The sequence below is a fragment of the Notamacropus eugenii genome, chromosome 1, assembly GCF_028372415.1.
Source record: "Notamacropus eugenii isolate mMacEug1 chromosome 1, mMacEug1.pri_v2, whole genome shotgun sequence".
NCBI lineage: Eukaryota > Metazoa > Chordata > Mammalia > Diprotodontia > Macropodidae > Notamacropus > Notamacropus eugenii.
In genome coordinates, this window is record NC_092872.1 from 38,845,044 (window position 1) to 38,865,865 (window position 20,822).

General features: G+C 38.1%; 1 protein-coding gene across 1 annotated transcript in view; it reads left to right on the top strand.

Moving 5' to 3' along the window:
* The first annotated feature begins 552 nt into the window (after positions 1-552).
* ERMP1 (endoplasmic reticulum metallopeptidase 1) overlaps positions 553-20,822 on the top strand; it is a 44,546-nt gene continuing 24,276 nt past the window's right edge. The window contains exons 1-5 of the mRNA XM_072597142.1: positions 553-929; positions 2,366-2,667; positions 12,031-12,158; positions 13,526-13,631; positions 20,371-20,517. Of these exons, the coding sequence (XP_072453243.1) occupies positions 610-929; positions 2,366-2,667; positions 12,031-12,158; positions 13,526-13,631; positions 20,371-20,517 (1,003 nt within the window). The 5' untranslated portion in view covers positions 553-609. The remainder of the gene's footprint in view (positions 930-2,365; positions 2,668-12,030; positions 12,159-13,525; positions 13,632-20,370; positions 20,518-20,822) is intronic.

The window sequence follows — 20,822 nt, forward strand, 5'->3', positions numbered from 1 at the left end:
TCCCGCACGAGGCAGGATTTCAGCTGAGTCCGACGGAAGCCAGCGAGGCCGGGGGAGGCCGAGGGACGGACAAGGGGGCTGGAGCGGCGGGAGCAGAGCGGAGGGCTTGAAGCCCCCGGCGGAGCTCTGTACTTGGTGCCGGGATAGGTGCGGGGGCCCGGGGTTTGTTCGGTAGGGAGGCTTGGTCGGGTCCATCCATCGGCAGCCGGGGGCGGGGCCGCTGTCACTGGAATTTTATGGCTCCTTCAGCCGTGGGCATTTCCCGGAGGCCTCGCTAAGTTTCCCTTAGGTTCCAATGGCTCTCCTGCGCCTGGGCTTTCCATTCTGGAAGTTTCTGCCGCGCACCTGAGCCGACTCCCCCGGCACCCCCGGGTCCGTCCGCACGCCCCGCCCCCCAGGAGGCGGGCCTCCCTCCGCACGCCCCGCCCCTCCGCCCAAGGAGGCGGGCCCCGGGAGGCCGGCAGGGAGAGGACCAATCAGCACTAGTTTGTCCCACTGCAGTTTCCGTCCGCTCCTCAAGAGGCGCTGCCCCTGCTGCCGGGGCGCGGGCGGGCAGTGGCGGTTGGGCCGGTGGCAGCGGACGGGGCTCGGGGCTCGGGGCTCGCGGCCATGGAGTGGGGCTCGCAGTCAGCGGCCGTGAGGCGGCTCCGCGTCGGCGGGGAGCGCCGGGGGATCCAGGCCGCCCCGGGGCAGGAGGAGCAGGAGGCCTCGGGGCAGGGGCCGCTCCTCGGGGCGAGCGCCCGGGGCTGGCCGCGGAAGGGCAGCGACGGCGGCCGGGCCGCGGGGTCCGGGCTGTCGGAGGCGCGCGCCGCGCTCGCGCTCCTGCTCTACCTGCTCGGGCTCCGGCTGCTGGTGCAGCTCTCCCTGCGGCAGCTCGTGCTGCCCGCTCCCTCGGGGCCCCGCCCGGAGTTCAGCGCGCCCCGAGCCCGGTAGGTGTGCTGCGCCCCCAGCCTCCTCTCCCCTCCCCCACAGTGCACACAGCAGGCGCTGCCTAAGTGCGTCCTCGTCACCGTGCAGCGAAGCCGAGGGGACCGGGCTTCGTTCGGATCTCTCCGGTCACCGAACAGCCTCGGGCCTCCGTTTTCTCGGGCTAGGGGAACCCCACGGGCTCCCTTTTCCAAGTCCAGCTGCGCCGAGGAGCCTTTAGGAAGCGCTTCCGAGGCACGGTGCCCGGCGCCGGGTGGCATCCTCCGCTCCGCTGCCAGGCGGAGAGCTGGCACGTGGGGGTGCGATGGATGCCCGGGTGGCACCGTGAGCGCGGACCGCTCTTGCTTTTGTGCTCCTGGCGCCTAGCGCATGCCTGGCACACAGCAGGCGCTTACTAAATGCTTGTTGACTTGCGGACCTTTGGGAGAAGGTTAGACCTGGGGAGCCCCCGAGTTCCAGTAGAGATTCTCTCTACCCTCCGGGCGTGTGTCTGAACCACCAGGCTTCCCTCTCCTCTCGCGCTCGGGGGCTGTTTCGTCCCGGACACTGCAGAGAAATGGAGGAATTGGGGATACAGGCCTTTTTTGTTATTCAGCCCCTAGGAGACCTGGCTTTCCTTCTCCTCTCCCCTTTTTGGAGTTCACTTCTATTCAGACATGCCACGGGGTTCTTTAAAAAAGCTTACCCTAGTCAGGTGGAAGAAGGGTGACTTTGTATACTCCTTTATTAAATCATTTTTCGTGGGAATTTTGAGAAGAAAATGGGGTCCGGAGGTAAGTAGCTTTGCTTGTTCTTCATGAAAAGTTCCTCGTGCATTCCACTGGAAACTGAAATTAGGAGCGTGGTTACAGTGGATGACAAAGGTCACCCAATTATCCGTGAAAAACATTTCACTAGACTGCCTTACTGAAAAGGGACTTGGTACTTTCTCCTAATCTTGTGGAAGGGGGTGTCGCTGCGTATTTTAGCTGATTACTTTTTGAATAAATTCAGTAATACAATTTTATCCGTAGGGTGGTTATTTGTGTGCACTAGGAAGAGGTCATTCTGACTTTTAACCACGTGAGTCAGCCAACCTCTGTGTAGAGAAGCTGTATTGTGTTACTGCCTACCTCTTAGTAGGCATGACTTTTGGACACGCTTTTCATTGTTTTTGGTGGCCTGACTTGTTCATCCTGTAAACAATTGATTGTATTGGAGTTTGTAAAAAGAATTTTTTAGATTCCAGAGGTTTGTGTCAAGTGAGGAGGGCCAAAAATGAAATGTTAATAGGAATTTATGGATGATTTCCAAATGTACTTGATATGGTGATGACCTCTTAATACTGATAAATGCTTATTTAAGCTGTCTAGGAAGATGTGGCTTTTTCTGTAGTACTGTGGTGCTTTTTTTAGCTTAGCAAATCTTTGATCAATTTACTCTTTTTGGTTTCTTGTAGGAATTATCTTGAACATATAACTTCTATTGGTCCCAGAACTACAGGAAGCCTAGAAAATGAAGTTCTCACAGTTAACTACCTCTTGGAGCAGATTAAACTGATCAAAACTGAAAGCAGCAGCATTCACAAGATTTCAGTAGATGTGCAGCGACCAACAGGGTCCTTCAGCATTGACTTCTTAGGAGGATTTACTAGCTATTACGATAATATAACCAATGTGGTGGTAAAGCTGGAACCTAGCAGTGGAGCGCAGCATGCAGTACTGTGCAATTGTCATTTTGACTCAGTAGCAAATTCTCCAGGTATGCTCAACCTGTTCTTAATCATTTTAAAATACCTAGGGAATATGACTTGTCTAAACCAGGGGTTCTTAACTTGGAGTCTGTGGGTATATTTCAGGAATCCATGAACTTGTATGAGAAAAAAAATGCACATTCACTTTCACTAACATCTGTCTGACGTTTATCATTCCCTTCAATCATTTCATTCTGAGAAGAGAAGTCTTATAGGTTTCACTAGACTGCTAAGGTGGAGGGGGTCCATGACACACAAAAAGGTAAAGAACCTTTGGTCTAAACCCAGTTTGTGTGGTAATGACTCACCATTTTGTGGATAGTCTTAATTTCTTCTAATCTCCCTGTCTAAAAGTGCCATTTAGTGGTTAATCCCAAAGCTGACTGAAACAGAAGTTTTAACATGCTTTTTCCACACCTGGGCTTTTTGCCTATTCTTAGGCAGCCTGGGACTGCCTGAGGGACAGGGACTCCCCAGGGACTCACCATATTAGTTCCCATTGTCAGTGCATTCACCTGTTCTGCCTATTGCAGTTCAGAACTCCCAATCTTTAGTGATAGACCAGCCTGTAGCAGAATTCATAGGCTTGTACTACCGCTTCTTGGCCATGGATATTCTTATTTTGATAACATTAACAATGTACTGAACAATAAATTGTCTTTCTGGTGTCCTGTAAATGCCATCAATTCAGACCTTCTCTGTTGCTTATTTGCTGTTTTAGAGGTTATGAGAATTAGAAAGTTGTGAATTAACTGAGGATTTGCTCTTTGTACACCAGACACATGATGAGTACCCTATTTTTCACTGTGATAGCTCTAGCAGGCCCATTGTCCACTGATGGTGTCGGGCATTGAGTGTCATTTTTGTTCCAGAAATATACTTTGTCAGCGATGATTTCACTTGACATGTTGCCATTGACCTCTGCTTGGGGTCTGCCACTTGGGGTACTATGCTGTTTTAAGTGCCAAATTTGTAATTCTTGCCCAGAAAATACTTTGACAAAATAATAAAAGACATCTTAACATTCCTTGGGTCTAATATCCTTGATAAGAATAGCCTGAGAAGTAAAAGTTAGGTGATGTCTAAAGAGGTGGACAGTGATGAAACAGTAAATGTTGATGCATTTTTTGTAAATAATATATTGAGGTAGAAGGAATCTGAGATTCATCACACCCAACTTCCTCACTTGACTAAAACACAGTTTCTAGTGCCCTCTTGAAATGCTTAATTACCAGAATGGTACAAAACATTTGGTTATGGCACCAGCTATCTAGTCAGTTTAAAAAATGTCATGGGGTCTATTTTGCAACCAGGTTTTAACTAGACATCAGCTTAAAAAATCTCTTCCCTGTCTAAAATTTAATTAGGATATCTGTACTGGTACCCTACTCTGTGTATGTTTTGAAAAGTTATAAGCTTAAAAAGAAGCTGAGAAGATACCAACAATCAAAAAAGAAGAAGAAAAATCTAACAAAATCTTAAAACTCCAAGCTTTATATTTTGGTTAAAAAAATCTAAAAAATAATATGACTTCTATTTTCTTTGTATCTCCCTTTCTGATTTCCCTTTGTCTGAGTGCTTAAAAAGTTTTGTTCCTGCTATCCTTTTTAAATAAGATGATGGTGTTCGTGTACAATTCTCTCTTTCCTCTCTGAATTACTTTTTAGAAGTCTTGCCGTATTTTATGTATTTATATTTTTGTATCTTTGCTGTGTTTCTAAGTTATTACATGAGTCACTTTCAAGGTACAATAATATTTCTTTCTTTCTTTCTTTTTTAAAGCCATTCCTCAATTACTGGACACGTAGATTATTTCCAGTTCTTTGTTACTACAAATAAAACATGTCTGAATATTTTTGTGCAGATAGGTTGTTTTTTCAAATCTTTAGTAACATCCCTAGAATGTAGGCCTGCAAGTGAGATCACTGTGATCAATTTTGTAACTTTTATTGTACGTTGCCTGGTTGTTTTCTAAAAACATTGCACCATTTTACATCATTTTACTAGCAAAGTGATAGCATAATTATTTACCTGCTCTGCCAACACTGAATTTGATCAGTTTTACTTACCTTTGGCATTTTGGGTGTCAGGTTGTATCTCTGAGTTGTTTTAATTTTCACTTCTCAGATAATTAGAGGATTTTAAAAATGATGATATTAACAGTTTTTGTGTTAAAAAAATTGTCAGTCCACATCCATTGGCCATTTATTCGTTGTTGGTTTGGTATTACTTTTGTAAATCTATATCATTCCCTTGTGGAGTCTGGATGTCATATTTTTATCAGAAATATTTACTTCAAAGATACCTCATTTGCTTTTTAAAATTTTGGATAAATTGCTTTCATTTTGCAAATGTAATTATTTTTATTTAATCAAATCCATAGATTTTATATTTAATAATTTCTTCTGTTTCTTCAATAGAAGTTTTTTATATGTATAAACGCATTTAGAATATTGATTTTATTTGACTTTGCCATAGAATATGTGGTAAGTTTTGGCTCTCACATCATCTTTTGCTATATGGCAATAATTTTTATTATATTATTATTATAATTTTTGAAACATTTTTTATTGAATTTGGTTTTTTTCCCAGTGATTTTTATAGTGTTGAAGTTTTTAACTACTAATCATTTTTAGGTAAGACAGAATGTTATAGAGCAGTGGTGTCAAACTCAGATAGAAATGAGGGCCCACTAAATCATACATAAGGATCCTTCCTGGCCACAATTTGGATATATATTTACATTGTGTTTTATTACATTTTTATTTCTTTTGATAAATGTTTTCCAATTACGTTTTAATCTGGGTGGGTTCAAAGCCTTCCTCTGCTAGACACATGGCTGTATAAGCCTAGAAATCCCTAAACCTCTCAGTGCCCTAGGAAACTTAAAAAACTTTTAAGCTGCTTTGATAGGAGGAGTTTTCCCTTTTGGAAATATCCTTTATTAGTGAAATCACAGATCCAGTTTCTAGACTTAATCTTTTTATACATTTTATTTTATTTCTAGGTTTTTTTTCTCCATTGATCTAGGTTTAAAAAAAATTTAGGTAGTTATGAAATTTCCATTAGAAAAGCTGGCAAAGCAAGCTCTCTTTTTAATATTTTTTATAGTTTTCCTTGATATGCTTCTGGCTTTGTTTTTCCAAATAAATTTAATCACCTAATATAATTCTGTCAAGTGTTCATGGTATTCAGTTGAATCTATAAACTAATTTCAGAAGTTTTGACATTTTTCTGTTATTTTACTCTACCTATGGCAAGGTTGTTTCTTCCAGTTCAGGTATTCTTTTAGAATTGCTGTCAAAATCTTTAAAGTTGTTTTTATATAGGTTTCAGACAAGTAGATTAAGTACTCAATTATTTGATATAAGTAGCATTTCTATTTAATTTTTCTAGATTTTTGTTAAGTGAGATAAAAATGTAAGTCACTTTTGTGGACTTATCTTGTATCTTACTGCGTTATTAAATTAATCTATTACATCTCTTAATTTTTTGTAGAATCTTTTCGGTTTTCTGCACATACAGTTATACGACCCTTAAATAGAGATAATTTAGCCTTTTTTTTGCTAGTACTTATTCCCTTAATGTTTTTTTTTGTACTTATTGCTGTGTCTATAACTCTGTCAAATAGATGTGGATTATAGTCATAGGATGAGAGCTAGTGGGGACCTTAGACATCATTTAGTCTAACCCTTTCATTTTCTTAGATGAAGAAATCACTGTAGTAAGTAACATTGCTGGGATTTGAACCTGTCTTTTCCAAATCCATGGGGCTGGTCAACTTCCTAATAACTTCTAAATGAGAGTATCTCTGTTGCTCCATTACATATAATTTTAGCCCTTGTTTTCAAATAATATTGTATTTAGAAAAAATCTTTCCGTTAGTTTCTGACATAAATTGGTACAATTTTAATTACTTTAAAATTTGATTTTATAGCATTTTTCTATTCTTGCATTCCTGCTCTTTTTATATACTACTACATTCTCTTAGTTCATGCTATTTAAAGGATCATTTATTCAACAAATGTTTATTAAATAGTTATATGGAAAGTGAAAAGGAATCAAACTTTCAGGAGTCATAAATTGCCAAAGTAAGTGTCACAAATTCTCCAAAACATACCATCTTCAAAAATTGTATTAGGGTAATATAATAGATATTTGCAATATGAAAACTTTAGGTAGACAACACCTTGTTGTTTAGTCATGTTGGACTCTACGTGACTCAATCCATGAGGTTTCCTTGGCAAACATACTGGAGTGGTGTGCGATTTCCTTTTCAAGTGTATCTCCATTTTTCAAATGAGGAACTTATACAAATAGGGGTTAAGTGACTTATCCAGGGTCACCCAGCTAGTAAGTATCTGAGGTTGAATTTGGACTTAGATCTTCCTTACTGTAGGCCTGGTGCTCTATCCACTGTAGCACCAGCTGCCTTAGAAAAGACCTACTGGTATGTATTTCTAAGGTGCTCCTTAATACCGGATAAATGAAGTAGTAGCTACTAAAAATAATGTTACTCACAGAAAGCAATTACATATACATCTATATCTTCCTTAGGGTTCTTGGTTGTTGGTAAGGGACATTGTTATTTGTGAGAGTACTTCAAATTTAAGGTTAAAGGAAAAGTGACATCTACTAAAAACCAAGCTCTTAGACATAATTAAAAAAAAAAAATCTGTGTATGTAAATTTATTTGGTCCTTTGACTTTGTCTCCATAGAATAATTCAAAATGTGGAAACTCCCTCAGCAAATCAATTATAATTTGGAGTCTTTAGAGAATTGCCTGAGGCACTGATAGTGTTAGTGACTTTGCCAGTGTTCCAAAAGCCAGTGTATGTCAGGTAGAAATTGAACCCGGTTTTTATTGACTCCAAGGCTGGACCTCTCTGTCCATGATGCCAGCTGTCTCTATCCTATCCTGGTTTTCCTTGAGTCTTGAAAAAGTATTTGAGCTATTTCAGTCTGCATCTAAGATACTAGAATTGTTAGTATAAAAAAGGAATCAGTTGAAGCTTTATTTCAAAAAAAAAAAAATCAAACCATTTTACTTTTGAAATTCCTTCACAATGTATAACCTTTCTAAAATTTCATTTTCTCTCATCCGATTTAAATTATTAGTTGTTTGGTTGCTTTTTTTTTTTTTTTTGAAATTGCACAACATTGCTTAGAACATCTTTTACAAAGTTGGAGCTTAGTATTTGGTACAACTTGATCTGGTATTTGATGGTTTCGGGTTTTTATGAGAGCTACCTATACGAATAAGAAAATTCCTTCATTATTGCTTTTAGCTTAATGTAGTTATAATCCAGTCCAGTAATGCCTTATAAATATCTTGGGCTCTGTTTCCATAGTGTGCCATCATTACTGAAGCAAATATAATTTAATAAACTGTTTCTTCTTGAGCCATAGCTAGGTTGCTGTTCACTCTAAAACTGTAGCATGGATTTTAACAGCCAAAATTGGTAGCTTAGGCAGATCAGGGCAGGGATTGATATTCAGAGCCTTTTGCCTTAATACATTAGCTGATAAAAATTGATACTTTTTTGTGATGTAACATTTTCCATCAATGCCCCTCCCCACTTACTATGACCTAGTTGAGGGGAGAGGATCCCTTCTCAATTTCTTGAAAATACATAAACCTATTGACTTGATTCTGACTAACAGTGTATTTCTGCTCCCAGTTAACCATTTCATCAATATACTATACTTTAGATTAGGAGTTCTCAGATGTTTTCATTTCATTAGTTCCTTGGAGTTAAGCCTTCAAAAATACCTTCCATAAGAAAGATGGTAACTACCTATCACTATCAAAATGACCTCCGTTGTAATGAACACCAGAAATTTTTAGGGGAAACTTCAAAGGTGGCAGAGGTAGAGTTCTAGTGGCAGGACAAGTAGTAGAAGTTAAAGACAACTTATAAGATGTTGGGACAGTTCAAAGAGAGGGTATAGCAGTTTTTGGAAGTAACTGAAGGTATCAAATAATAATCCATCTGATGTGAGTGAGTTTGTTCATTTGACCAACATTGGTAGCCTGAATATATTTTCATAAGAGCCTTGAATTTGTCACTACATAGCCTTGGTTTGAATATGAATTTTCCTGTTTATCTATTGTTTTCCTGGGCTAAATCATTTCATGTGTCTTTTCTTTAAAAGGTGAGATGGGGAACAGACAGTTGGTAGTGTTGGATTAGATGGTCCCTAAAGTCTCACAACTCTAGGGCTAATTCTCTCCTGGGTATTTGACCCGTATTCATTCTCCTTTGTTATTGCTTGAATAGTTTGTAGGTTTATGGTACTTTTCTTTAGTATTACTGACCTCCAAGTTGGATTAGTCATTCTAAATACTCACTCTTACACCTTAGCCAGAGATGGGGAACCTATGGCCTGTAGGCCACATGTGGTTTTCTTGGTCCTTGCGTGTAGCCTTTTGCCTGAGTCCAAGTTTTACAGAACAAATCATTTTATTAAGGGTATTCTGTGAAGTTTGATTCAGTTAAAGGGCTGCTCTTGAGGACCTAGAGGGTCACGTATGACCTCGAGGGTGTAGGTTTCCTACCTCTGCTTTAGAGCTTTTCCTTAAAATCCTATTAGTGTCATGATCCATAATTTGAAAAATGTTTTATTAGAACTTAGCTGCTTTTTTTAACAATAAGTTTTGTTCCCATTACATGTGAAAACAATTTTTAACAATTTAAAAAAAATTTTTGAGCTCCAAATTCTCTCCCTTCCTCTCATATCTCCCCAAGTACTTTGATATAGATTATACATACGCAGTCATGCAAAACATTTCCATGTTAGCCATGTAGCAAAAGAATGTACAGACAAAAATCCCAAGAAAAATAAGAAAAACTTAAAAAGTCTGCTTTGATCTGCATTTGGACTTTATCAGTTCTTTCTCTGGGTATGGATAGCATTTTTCATCATAAATCCTTCAGAATTGTATTGGATCATTGTATTGCTGGGAATGGCTATACTACTTAGTTTCTTGAGCCTATATAAAAGATTATTAATACCCTGATTAAAGAGTTTATAAAATTCATCGTGTAAATCACTGTAAATCATTGTGTTTAGAAAAACCCCACATTTTGGTTATCTGAAACATGATGATTCTGATGATTAAAGTTTTCTTGGGCTTTTCAGTTTGTTAGTGACAGCATTTTTTTAAAGGTTATATTGATTTTTTTTTTAAATCACAGTTATTTCCAGATTTGTCTGGAAATTGCATTTACTTTCTAAGAAATCTTGTTCTCTTTTTTCAAGGTCTGCTAATCAGTGCATTTAGGCAGCTAGGTGACACAGTGGATAGAGTGCCAGTTCTGAAGTTAGGAAGACACCTTCCGAGTTCAAATCTGGCCTCGGCCACTTACTAACTGTGTGACCTGGGCAAGTCACTTAACTCTGCCTTAGTTTCCTTATCTGTACAATGAGCTAGAGAAGGAAGTGGCAAACCACTGCAGTATCTTAGCCCAAGAAAACCCCAAATGGGTCACGAAGAGTCACATGACTGAACAGCTACAGCAGCAAAGATAATGGCTCAGTAAGCCTGTTTTTAGTAGAGAATCAAACCTGTTTGTCACTTCTCTGCTGTTTGCTGCCTCTGTTATCGTGGCTTGATGTCTATGTGCTTCGCGTTGCTCATTTGTGAAGAGGAGGGGACTGGTTTAGATTGAAAGTCTTTTCTAGCTCTAACAGTCTGAGTCTTGTCTGAGGTTATACTAGGGTCCAAGAGAACCAATGTTACTTGTGTATGGGCAAGAACTCTTCACCTTTTTGGTGTTCTGGACCTCAGTGGCAATGTCTGATCAAGCCTATGGACTATTCAGAATGCTATTTTTAAGGGCATAATATATCAAGGATTACAAAGGGAAATGTGTGAAAATTCAGTTATCCAAATTACCCCCCCCCCCCCAAAGAAATGAGTCCATAGACCCCAGGTTATTAAACTCCAGGTTAGGGCTTTTTAAAGTGGAGTTTTCTTTATGTTACCAGTATTGGAACCTTGGAGGAGGGTCCCTTTTTGGTTAGACAGTTCATTTTTAGAGAATATCTGTAGTTCCTTGCTTCTCATTTTCAGTGTTGTAGAGTTAGTTGAAAGTACTGGATTCAAAACCAGAAAAAACCCTGCTCAAATCCCCAAGCTTTGCTTTTCTGCCTTTGTGTTTAACCCCTCTGACCTCTGGTTTTCCCTCTGTAAAATGACTAGAGGAAAGTGTGGTCTTGTCTAGTATAAAGATTCATTTTCAGTATTAAAAGACTGTGGGCTCCCACGTAACAGTAATTAGAAAATTAGCATTTGTTGAAAGAGAAAAATTATGTGATGGCCAAAAGCAACTGTGAATTCAGTAACATTTTAAAATTATTTTGTGGGAACTAAATGGAAATTGCAGTGACAACGCTTGGTACATATGTGAATTATTGAATTCCTGACAATAATGCTGTGATTCACAGGTTGGGAACCTTTAGACCTAAATGATCCTCGAGGTCCCTGCAAGCTCTAAATCTTATGCTGTCTTTATAAGTTATCTGATAGGAAAGCATACAGCACCTACACACTTAACAAAGCAATTCAGTTCGGTTTTGCCAGGGTGGGGAACCTGTGGACTCTAGGTCCTCAAGTGTGGCTCTTTGACTGAATCTAACCTTCACAGAGCAAATCACCTTAAAAGAATTTGTTCTATAAAACTTGGACTTAGTCAAAAGGCCACACTCAAGGACCTAGAAGACCACATGTAGCCTTGAGGCTGCAGGTTCCCCACCCCTGGGTTATGCTGTGTACAAAGTGTTTTTTAAGCACTTAAGGAGATTTAAAAAAAGAGGAGTTTGTACCATGAGGGAATTTATAATCTATTAGGGGGCAATAAGGTGCTATACTAATGACTAATACAGGAGAGAAGTATGTAAGATATACCAAGTGATTTGATAGGTGATCAGAGGAGGGAGTGATCCCTTCAAGCTTCAGTAGAGAGAGAGGTCCAGGAATAAGGAATTTTAACATGGCAGCCTCAGGTTTTTAATTGAGCCTTGAATGATAAGAATTGTTAACAAGTAGAAATAGGGATGGGGGAAGGGGATGGAGGACATTCTAAGAGTGGGGAAATAACAGATAGATAAGTTTGAAGGGAATATAGAATACAGAAGGGAAGTAGTGTCATGCAAAGGTGGATACTGGGGGGAGATGGATTAGAAACTGTGGGTTCAGCTAATGAGACCCTGAACCAGGGTAGTGGCATTGCGAATGAGAAGAAATTCAAAGTGTGTGAAAAATGACTAGTTAAACTTCATTTGTAGTCATGTAGAATCAGGTTATGAAAAAACAGCGATTCAGAAACACATTTCATGTTGCAGATGTGTCATTTCTTTTCCAAAGGTGCCAGTGATGATGCAGTTAGCTGTTCAGTGATGCTCGAAATCTTACGAGTCTTGTCAACATCATCAGAAGCCTTACAACATGCTGTCATATTCCTCTTTAATGGAGCTGAAGAAAATGTCTTGCAAGTAGCTGTCACTGTTTTGAATACTAGGCTTGATTAAGTGTCTGTTATTTGAGAGAGAAAAAGTTGTATTGTTTGCAAATGACAGATGGAATGTTTGTATCTATTTTCTAGCAGCACGGTGAATGAATGAATGAGTGAACGAATGAATGATGAGTGAATAAAAAAAGTATTTATTAAGTGGTTACTGTGCCAGGCCCTGTGCTAAACTGGAAATACAAGCATAAAAGAAAAAAGTCTTTGCCCTCAGGTTTCTTAACATTTTAATAGGTAAGCACATACAGGGGAATGATGGTCAGAGAAAGGTTTAAAAATAAACTAAAAATAATGTTTGCTTCTTTTTACAAAAATAATTCTTGAAAATCTAAACTTTTAAAACAGAAAGTAGAGATCAGGATCTTTCATATGATATGAAGATGATTTGATTTAAGAAACAAATCATTGCAGCATTTCTTTAATTGGTGATTTTAGAATAGGATTTTATCTCAGCTCCAGTTTTCCTGTCTGTGAAATGAGGGAATTGGATTAAATATCTAAGGTCCCATTCAACTCTTAGGGTTTTATGATTGATCTTTAAAACTGTTCTTAGATACTAATTTTTGTTATTAAATGTGTTATAAAGTTCATGACATAATAGTTTCCCTATAGCTCTTGATTTGAAGAGTTGCTTAATATTTTTGCCACTCTCACTGCTGGTAGTAGTTATGTTAGCAGCAGATTTTCTTTTTTTTTTAAGTTAACAAGTCTGATTGTAGACAACTTGTGATAGTACCCTCCAAAAATTGATGATAACTTCCTGACGTAGGCACCTCCCTATTTCTTCTTTCTTCCTTCGGTTTTCTATTTTGGCATCTATTTCTTTTTATCTTCCATTGTTCTTTCTCCCTGGGATAGGGGTGGGAGAGAGGTAGCCCCCTAGCTTCACTGGTGGTGCTGAGGCCTAAAGAAGTTAGTGACTTGGGCTTTTGGTATACTTTCATTCCGTTTATCTTTCCCAGATTTTAAGGGTCAGAGTAATACATCCTTAGAGTAATTATATGAAGCAGACAAGCAGATATAGATGAGAAAATTGAGGCTCTCACATTAACTTGACTTGCTTATGTTCATATTAGATTATGTTAGATTATGGGATAGGGAGGGACTAGACTAGAGCCTTGAACTAAAGACTCCTAATTATTTACTGTTTTTTTTTTTTTTTTACTGTAGCACACTGAGTCCTAGATACATTTATTCTTTCTCAATTGTTACTTTTAAGAAAATGTATATTGTGTGTGTGCTATTCTTCACTAGGGAAGTTCTTTCCATATTGTGAGTAAGATTTGATGGTGCCATAGAACACAACTTTGTTTTTTTTCTGTATTTTTCATTAAGGCCAGTCATGGCTTCATTACTCAGCACCCTTGGGCTAACTTGATTCGTGCATTTATTAACCTGGAAGCAGCCGGTGTTGGAGGAAAAGAGCTTGTATTCCAGACAGGTATGTGATCAGGCATTTTGCGTTTTCGTTGAACTGTTTCTTTTGAACTTAAGTCCTTACACTGAAATAAATGTTTTTTCTTTTTTTAAATTATTTTATTTGTTTTCAGTGTTCTACAATAACTTCCATATATCTTAGATTTTTTCCCCCCTCCCTGCCCCTCTAGGCCCACCCCTTACAGTCCCCCCTTCTCTCTCTCTTTCTCTCCTCTCTCTCTCTGTCCCTCTGTCTCTCTCTCTCTCTCTCTTCCCCCCCACCATCCCTCTCCCCCTCACTCTCCAGGCCTTTCCCCCCCCAAAAATTAGTAGTCTCTTTTTGTAAAGTGTACTTTCCATAATTGGGCAAATGTGTATCTCTTACATTCCATAATCTTGAACCATCTTTTCCAGTTATTTTTTTGTTTTCTCCTATTCTTACTTTATATTGAAGTGATTGTGTATTAGGAGTATATGACAAATTGATTTGGAGTATTGTGCTTTGTTGCTTCTGCTATTTTTTTCATCCTGCACAATTTTGGTACATCATTTATTTCCATTGTGGTCTTGCTGCTTATATTCCTTATAAGTACCGCAAAGTGAGATTACAGGCTTCTCACGAAATGTTGTTCCTTCATATTTTTGGGTGCATAGTGACACTACTTCTGCCTTGCCCCTTCTAAGACAACCTGTCGTCCATCATGCTAGGCTGCAATTTTTTTATATATTTTGGTTTCGCTTACAGTGAGAATGTTGACACTGTGTGGCGTGAGGTCATGGATTTCAAGCTGGAAATGACCTTAGAAGACATTTAGTCCTAACTTCTCATTTTATAGATAAGGAAACTGAGGCCTGTAAGAGATGAAGTGACTCACCCAATGCAGATAGTAAGTGATAGAAAAGGATTTTAACCCATGTCTTTTGACTATACATCCAATCATCATGAATTTATTAAGCACCTACTTTGTGCTAGATGTTGGGGGTACAAGTACAAAGAAGGAAACAATTCCAAAGTGCAAGGATGTTGTAGTCTAATGGAAAGAAAGCAGGTACATAAAGAAATACGTATAGGATAAATAGAAATAAATAGAAAGTACAAGCGAGTTTGGGAAGGAGGGCACTAGCAGGTTGGAGATAAGGAAGAAGGCTTCATATAGAGGGGTTGTTTGAGCTTTATTTGAAATATTTGAAGTAAAGAGTTTTATTTGAGACAGAGGTGAGGAGGAAACGTGCATTCTAGGGCTGGGGCACTTGATTTCAACACATTGCCTCCTTGTTGGTTATTAGGTAAGAATTTCATATTTAGCTTGGGGTCAATTAAGTTAACGTTTATAAATTTTTTTTTAAACTGCATTTCACTACTAAAAACTCTTTTTCACTACTTTATATTTTCATGGTTGCCATGGACAAAAATTCACGTTGTGGAAAGTCTGTTGATGATGGGCATCATACTTAAAATGGTACTAAGACAGCAAATATATAGTTTCTGGGACCATAATGAAAACCTTTTGCTTTATACCAAGATCTGGCATAGCCTTTGAGGGTCATCTTCATGTCATGATGATGAAGCATCAGTTAGGATGTTTGTGGAAGACAAAGCCACAGAAATTGCTTAGATTCGTGGAGCTTAGATGTTTTAGTGATTTGAATTTAGGTAAATATAACTTGAATTCAGTATACAATTTTATTTTCTTGCAGTTTTATCATTTGTTTATCTCAAGGTCAGAAACCCAAGAGGAACCTGGCCCTAGCTTCTTCCAAATCCAAAATATTTCTTTACTTGCTCTGCAAGTTTTTAATCTCTAAAGACCTAAGGATCTTTTCCATTCATTCAGTAGGATAAATATACTCAATATTAGGTCAAAAGGCAACAAGAAGAAACCTCTAAGGAAAGGAAGCCCAGAATCCTTTGCCCTCTGAAACTCATTTGCATTTGAGAGTTCTACTGTATTACTTGTCTTGGTGTTCAGCAATGGTATATAATTATAGATACTATAATTTTATATTATCTTTTTATTCCATAATTTACTGAGGAATCCTTATGTGGAAACCTTAGCAACTTCCCTTTAAGGAGAAGCAGCATAGTTTAGTAGACAGAGCTGACATCAGATTAAGGAAGACAAGGTTCAGTATGTGCCTCTGACCAAGGCTCTTTGGATTTGGGCAAGTTACTGATCCTCTCAGTGCCTCAGGCAACTCTGAACCTGGAAGTTGTTGAAATGTTGCTGGTCTATGATCTTTGGCAGTGGCAATTTCCTCTTTGGGCATTCCCTGCCTTAGTGAAATCATAGGTCTGGACAAAAGAAGTCTTTAACGTTTTTTCCCCCACAAATTTATGGTAATTTAAAGAGTGATTTCCATTTTGAAAGGGAGAAATCTCCCACTTCCCTTTCCCCTACTCCGCACCCCAAAGTTATTGGGGTAGGGATATAGACTATTTTCTCCTAAGATTTTTCTAGCTATTTCCCCCCCTCTGGGCTAAATTCTGTCATCTTTAAAATTGTAACAATATTGAGATATAATGCTTTCTGATCAGCTCATTACCCTTTATCCCTGGTTGATGATGGGTGTCATACTTAAGGATAGTAGTTTTCACTTATGAACCTAAGATAGTACTTAAGGAGTAGCTTTTATCTTCAGTGAAAGAGCTAATGGAGAGTGTGCAGTGGACAGTGACAAGTCCTTTGTGTCTTTCCTTTCAGCTCCTGTTACTAGTCCCTGCATTTGTAGCAGTTGTCCTAGGCCTCTGAACCTGTCCTGTCATACTCTTCATTGTTGCATTATTCTTTCATAAAGCAGAGTTCATCTGGAACATGCTTGCTCAGGTCTTCTCCATTTCTGACAATTCTCTATTCATTTAATTCTGGAAACTTTGCTATTTTAGAGAGAAATAAAGGCTGCATTTTGTTTGCAGACTCTTGAAGAAGACTGTAATGCTGGACACTCTTGTTTTATTTCATTTTTATTTCTGATAGATAATACATGTCTCTCGAGACATAATCCTGTAGCTAATGAACTGAAATGAATAGATGCTTAATGGGATCCTGTAGTCTTATAGGTCATAGTGTCACTGGACGGCATGATTTAAAAAATCTTGCACTATGTTTTGGAGCTCCTAGGATCTCCTTAAAATTTATAGACTTTATCATTGCTTATTGTGTTCTGTTTGTAAATCCTTTTCCAAAAATATTGTATGAATATAGTTTCTTATTTTATGAATATGTTAGAGCGTTAGAATCTTAAATTTAAATTCTGGTCTTTATAGTTTAATATTATAACAGAGCATTTTTTACAAAACCACTTTAAAGTCTGATAAGATCTGGTGTGTTTGATGTCTGTTTTTTTAAAGCCATGCTGTTCCTGATGCTATGTGAGGCCATATACAAAGTGAATTACAAAACAAAGCTTTGTAGGTGCTCATAATTGAAATATTGGTTGTGGATGGAGCTACCAAGTAATTTTTCATAGACTTTTGAAGCACCAGTCAGATTAGAGAGGACACAACACAGGTGTTTTAAATACACTTTAAGTAGTAAAGTTTTCAAATTATCAGTGGTAATTTTCCACAATTTATTATTGAAGAACTTTTACTAACATACTACTATTATGTAGTTTAGTAACCATAGTAGCCAAAGAAGCTTTAGAAATATATTTGTTATTCTTGGAACTACTTAACCATTGGTGTGTCATAAATTTCTAATTCAGAATTTCTGCCGATAAAATAGAAATAGTGCCAATCTTTTGTTATAATGAATTAAGTAAGCATTTGGCAGGTTAAAGTTCTTATGGAACTTGGTGGCCAAAGTAGTAGTCTCCCTGATTATATAGAGAAATAATCTTGGGACTTTATATATTAGATAAATTTGAATAAATGAAAACTGTAGTAAATGACCACTTAGTAAAATGTGAAAACCACGACCTTATGGATGCCAGAAATTAAATTTCCAAAGACAGAGGTAATAATTTTTTTTAAAGAGTAAGTTCACATATGGCAAAGATTATCTATAAAAATCTGTATGAGCTTTATCACAGTGTAATATCTGAGCTATAAAAAAGTGAAAATTTGACTTTAAACACAGAGTAAGGAAGTATTTTTTAATTTTCTTTTATCTCTAAAGAAATGTATTGTTTACTTTGAAGATGTTGCATCTGCATAGTGTATTTGAAGAAATAGAAAGTGAAAAGCTAGAGATAGTTCCTTAGGCTCCTCCTGTTCAGATGATTGTCTTAGCTGTCAGTTTCTTTTTTCTGTCATTTCAGAAGCCAGTGGTTAAAAAGTAGTACTGCCTCAAAGAGAAATACATCTGTAACTTAGTGTTGAGGAAGATATCTCCAACATTTTAGTTCTTTCATCCTTCCCATAAGAAAAGTTTTTGACCACATTATCCCCTCCTTAACTTCTATAAAGCATTGTTGGGTATGGTGAGAAAAAAGAGAGACATTATTAGAGACAAGAATAAATAGAAAGCCAAGAAATACAAATGATACGTAGGAAGGGAACGGAAGCGCTACAAAATAGAAATATTTCTAAGATGGAATAATTTCTTAGTAGGATACCTCCATTGTCATTCGCAGGGAATAGATTTTTAGAAGTGCTTTTGAGGGTAAAAAGTATTCATTTTTCTACACAAAATATCTGAAGCCTCTTAATCTTTCCAAATATTTTCTTCTTTTCAGCAGTCATTTAGTTCTACTCACATTTGGGAAAAAGCATAACACTATTCTTGCCTTTCACAGGGAACTGTATGTCTTGGCTTCTTCCTGTGATGGGTATACTAGGGGACTTTGAAGGGTTGTCTCAAGGCAAATATTTAAAGCCTCTTGTGTGAAGAGTCAAAGATCATTGTATGTTAGAAATGAGTAGGACCTTAGCAAAGATCTGTTCCAGCCCCCTCGTTTTACTGGTAAGGAAACCGATATCTGGAATAGTAAAGTTAGTTGTTCAAGGTTACATGACTGGATAGGTTTCCGTTGTCAAGTACCTGTATATATGTTATACCCAGTGGGTGGTGGTTAATAAATTATTGATGGGAATAACATACATAAAGCCTGTGTGGACCAGAAAGACTCCTTGGGTCCCAGTACTTAGAGATATGCTAGATTATTGCAGTAAATATAGCATTACTGAAATAAAGAACAGGTTGTAAAACTTAACATGTTATTTTGTCTTGCCTCTTAGTATTGACAGTCCAAGGAATCTTTTGTCTTTAAGTTTTTTTTCTGCTAAGTCATTGAGAGGTTGCCTGATAGTACATTAGATGGAGAATAGAGCAATGCATAGCTGGTGTGGTGGTTTTTGTTTATTTGTTTGTTTTTATGTCTTTATAAACCTGGAGAGGAGAGGAGGGTCAGCATCTTGCTACTTTGTGTATCTGTTCTTTCCTTTCCCCTGTTGAGTATTTCACTTATTACCATTTCTCTCTTGTTAGATATTCAGTCTTAAATGTTCCATTTGTTTTCATTTAGAGAAGCCTAGAAGTGGCACCATAAAACTAGGAACTTGACTTTTTCAATTTCCTGGCTCAATATTAAATTTAACTATCAACAATGATTATTAAACTTACTTTATTACTCATATATCTTAAATTATTTGCAAAGCACCATATCAGATAAGATCACAAGTTGGAGCCTCATAGCATTTTTTCATCTCAAACTTATGGGTTGTATTCCATAAATTTTTTTTTGAAATTGTAATTTGGAATGCATTTTTAAAATGTTGTTATAAAAAGACTGTTATAAATGATGGTTACAGAGCTGGTGTGGTGATGCATGCCTGAAATCCTAGCTACTGAGGCTACAAGGCTGGTGGATCTCTTGAGCCTGAGAATTCTGACCTACCATGAGTTAAATCAATTAGATATCTATACTTAGTTTGGTATCAATGTGGTGAGCCCCTGGGAACCAGAGACCACCAGCTTTCAAAGTAGTAACTTTTCCTAAAAAGGAATGAAAAGAACCAGGTCAGAAATGTAATAGTTAGAGCTCCCAGGCCTATCAGGTTATGAATTGGGACTATATATAGCCCCTGAATTTTCAGCCTGGGTAGTTTAGGGAGACTCAGTCTTTTAAAAAAATGGCAATTAGCATTCTGAGTATAATTCATAAAAATCTGTTAAACCTTCTTGAGCAAAAAGCATAATACTTACAGTACTGTTTCACTTATATCTAACTGCCATTTATTGATAGCATTATTTTTTGTAGGAAAATGCACTCAAAAATGCTCAGTAGGATGTTAGGAATTCCTTTCTCTTTTCCATTCCTCCCTCCTCCCCCTATCCTCTCAGTGGTGGTTTCCCTGGCAGGGTAATTGAGAACAGCTTTAGTGGGCAGAAGTAAGTGATCCCGGGCATCTCAGCTTGATATTCTACATTTGTATAAGAGGAAGTATCTCTGTAAATAATTTTCTTCCATTCTGACTTGGCCATCAAAAATGGTTGTGCCTTTGTGGATCTGGGGCATTGAACTGGGACTCCTTGGCACCCTATTTATACATATAGGTCATTCACAAGTTGTGTTTGTCCACTGGGGACTATCTGTAGTAATTCTGTACCTCTCAGCATTCCAGTTCTAATGTTATACCATAGCTTAAGAAAAGCACCATGCAGCTGATTAAAATGCTTCCATAAATTGAGTCTAGTAAGCTCAGTTTTTCTCTTCCTAACCAAATTTTTTATTTTCTATGAAGTTCAGTAGTCTTCTGTCTCATTTTATGGAAAATAATGCTGGCTGTATCTTGTTAATTGTATTCTGATGTTTCCTTGCAGGTCCTGAAAATCCTTGGTTGGTCCAAGCATATGTTTTAGCAGCAAAGCACCCTTTTGCCTCAGTGGTAGCTCAGGAGGTTTTTCAGAGTGGAATTATTCCTTCAGATACAGACTTTCGTATCTACAGGGATTTTGGCAGCATTCCAGGTATGTCACATTATCAACGATTTTGTGTAAATGTTATATTAAAAGAATACGAAATTTCAGTAGTTCCTCATAACCTCTTAAATCATTGTTCTTTTTGTCGTCTGTGGCAGGCCTCTGCATGACAGCATGCAAACTTTTGGTAATAGCTAGCACTTAGATTAGGATTTAAGAGGCCAAGTGTTTTACAAATATTGGCTCATTTTATTCTTAGAGCAATCCTGTGAGATAGGTGCTATTAATATCTCCATCTTGTAGTGGAGGAAGCAGGCTCAAAATTTTAACTTAAGTCTTTGTAGCCTGTGATA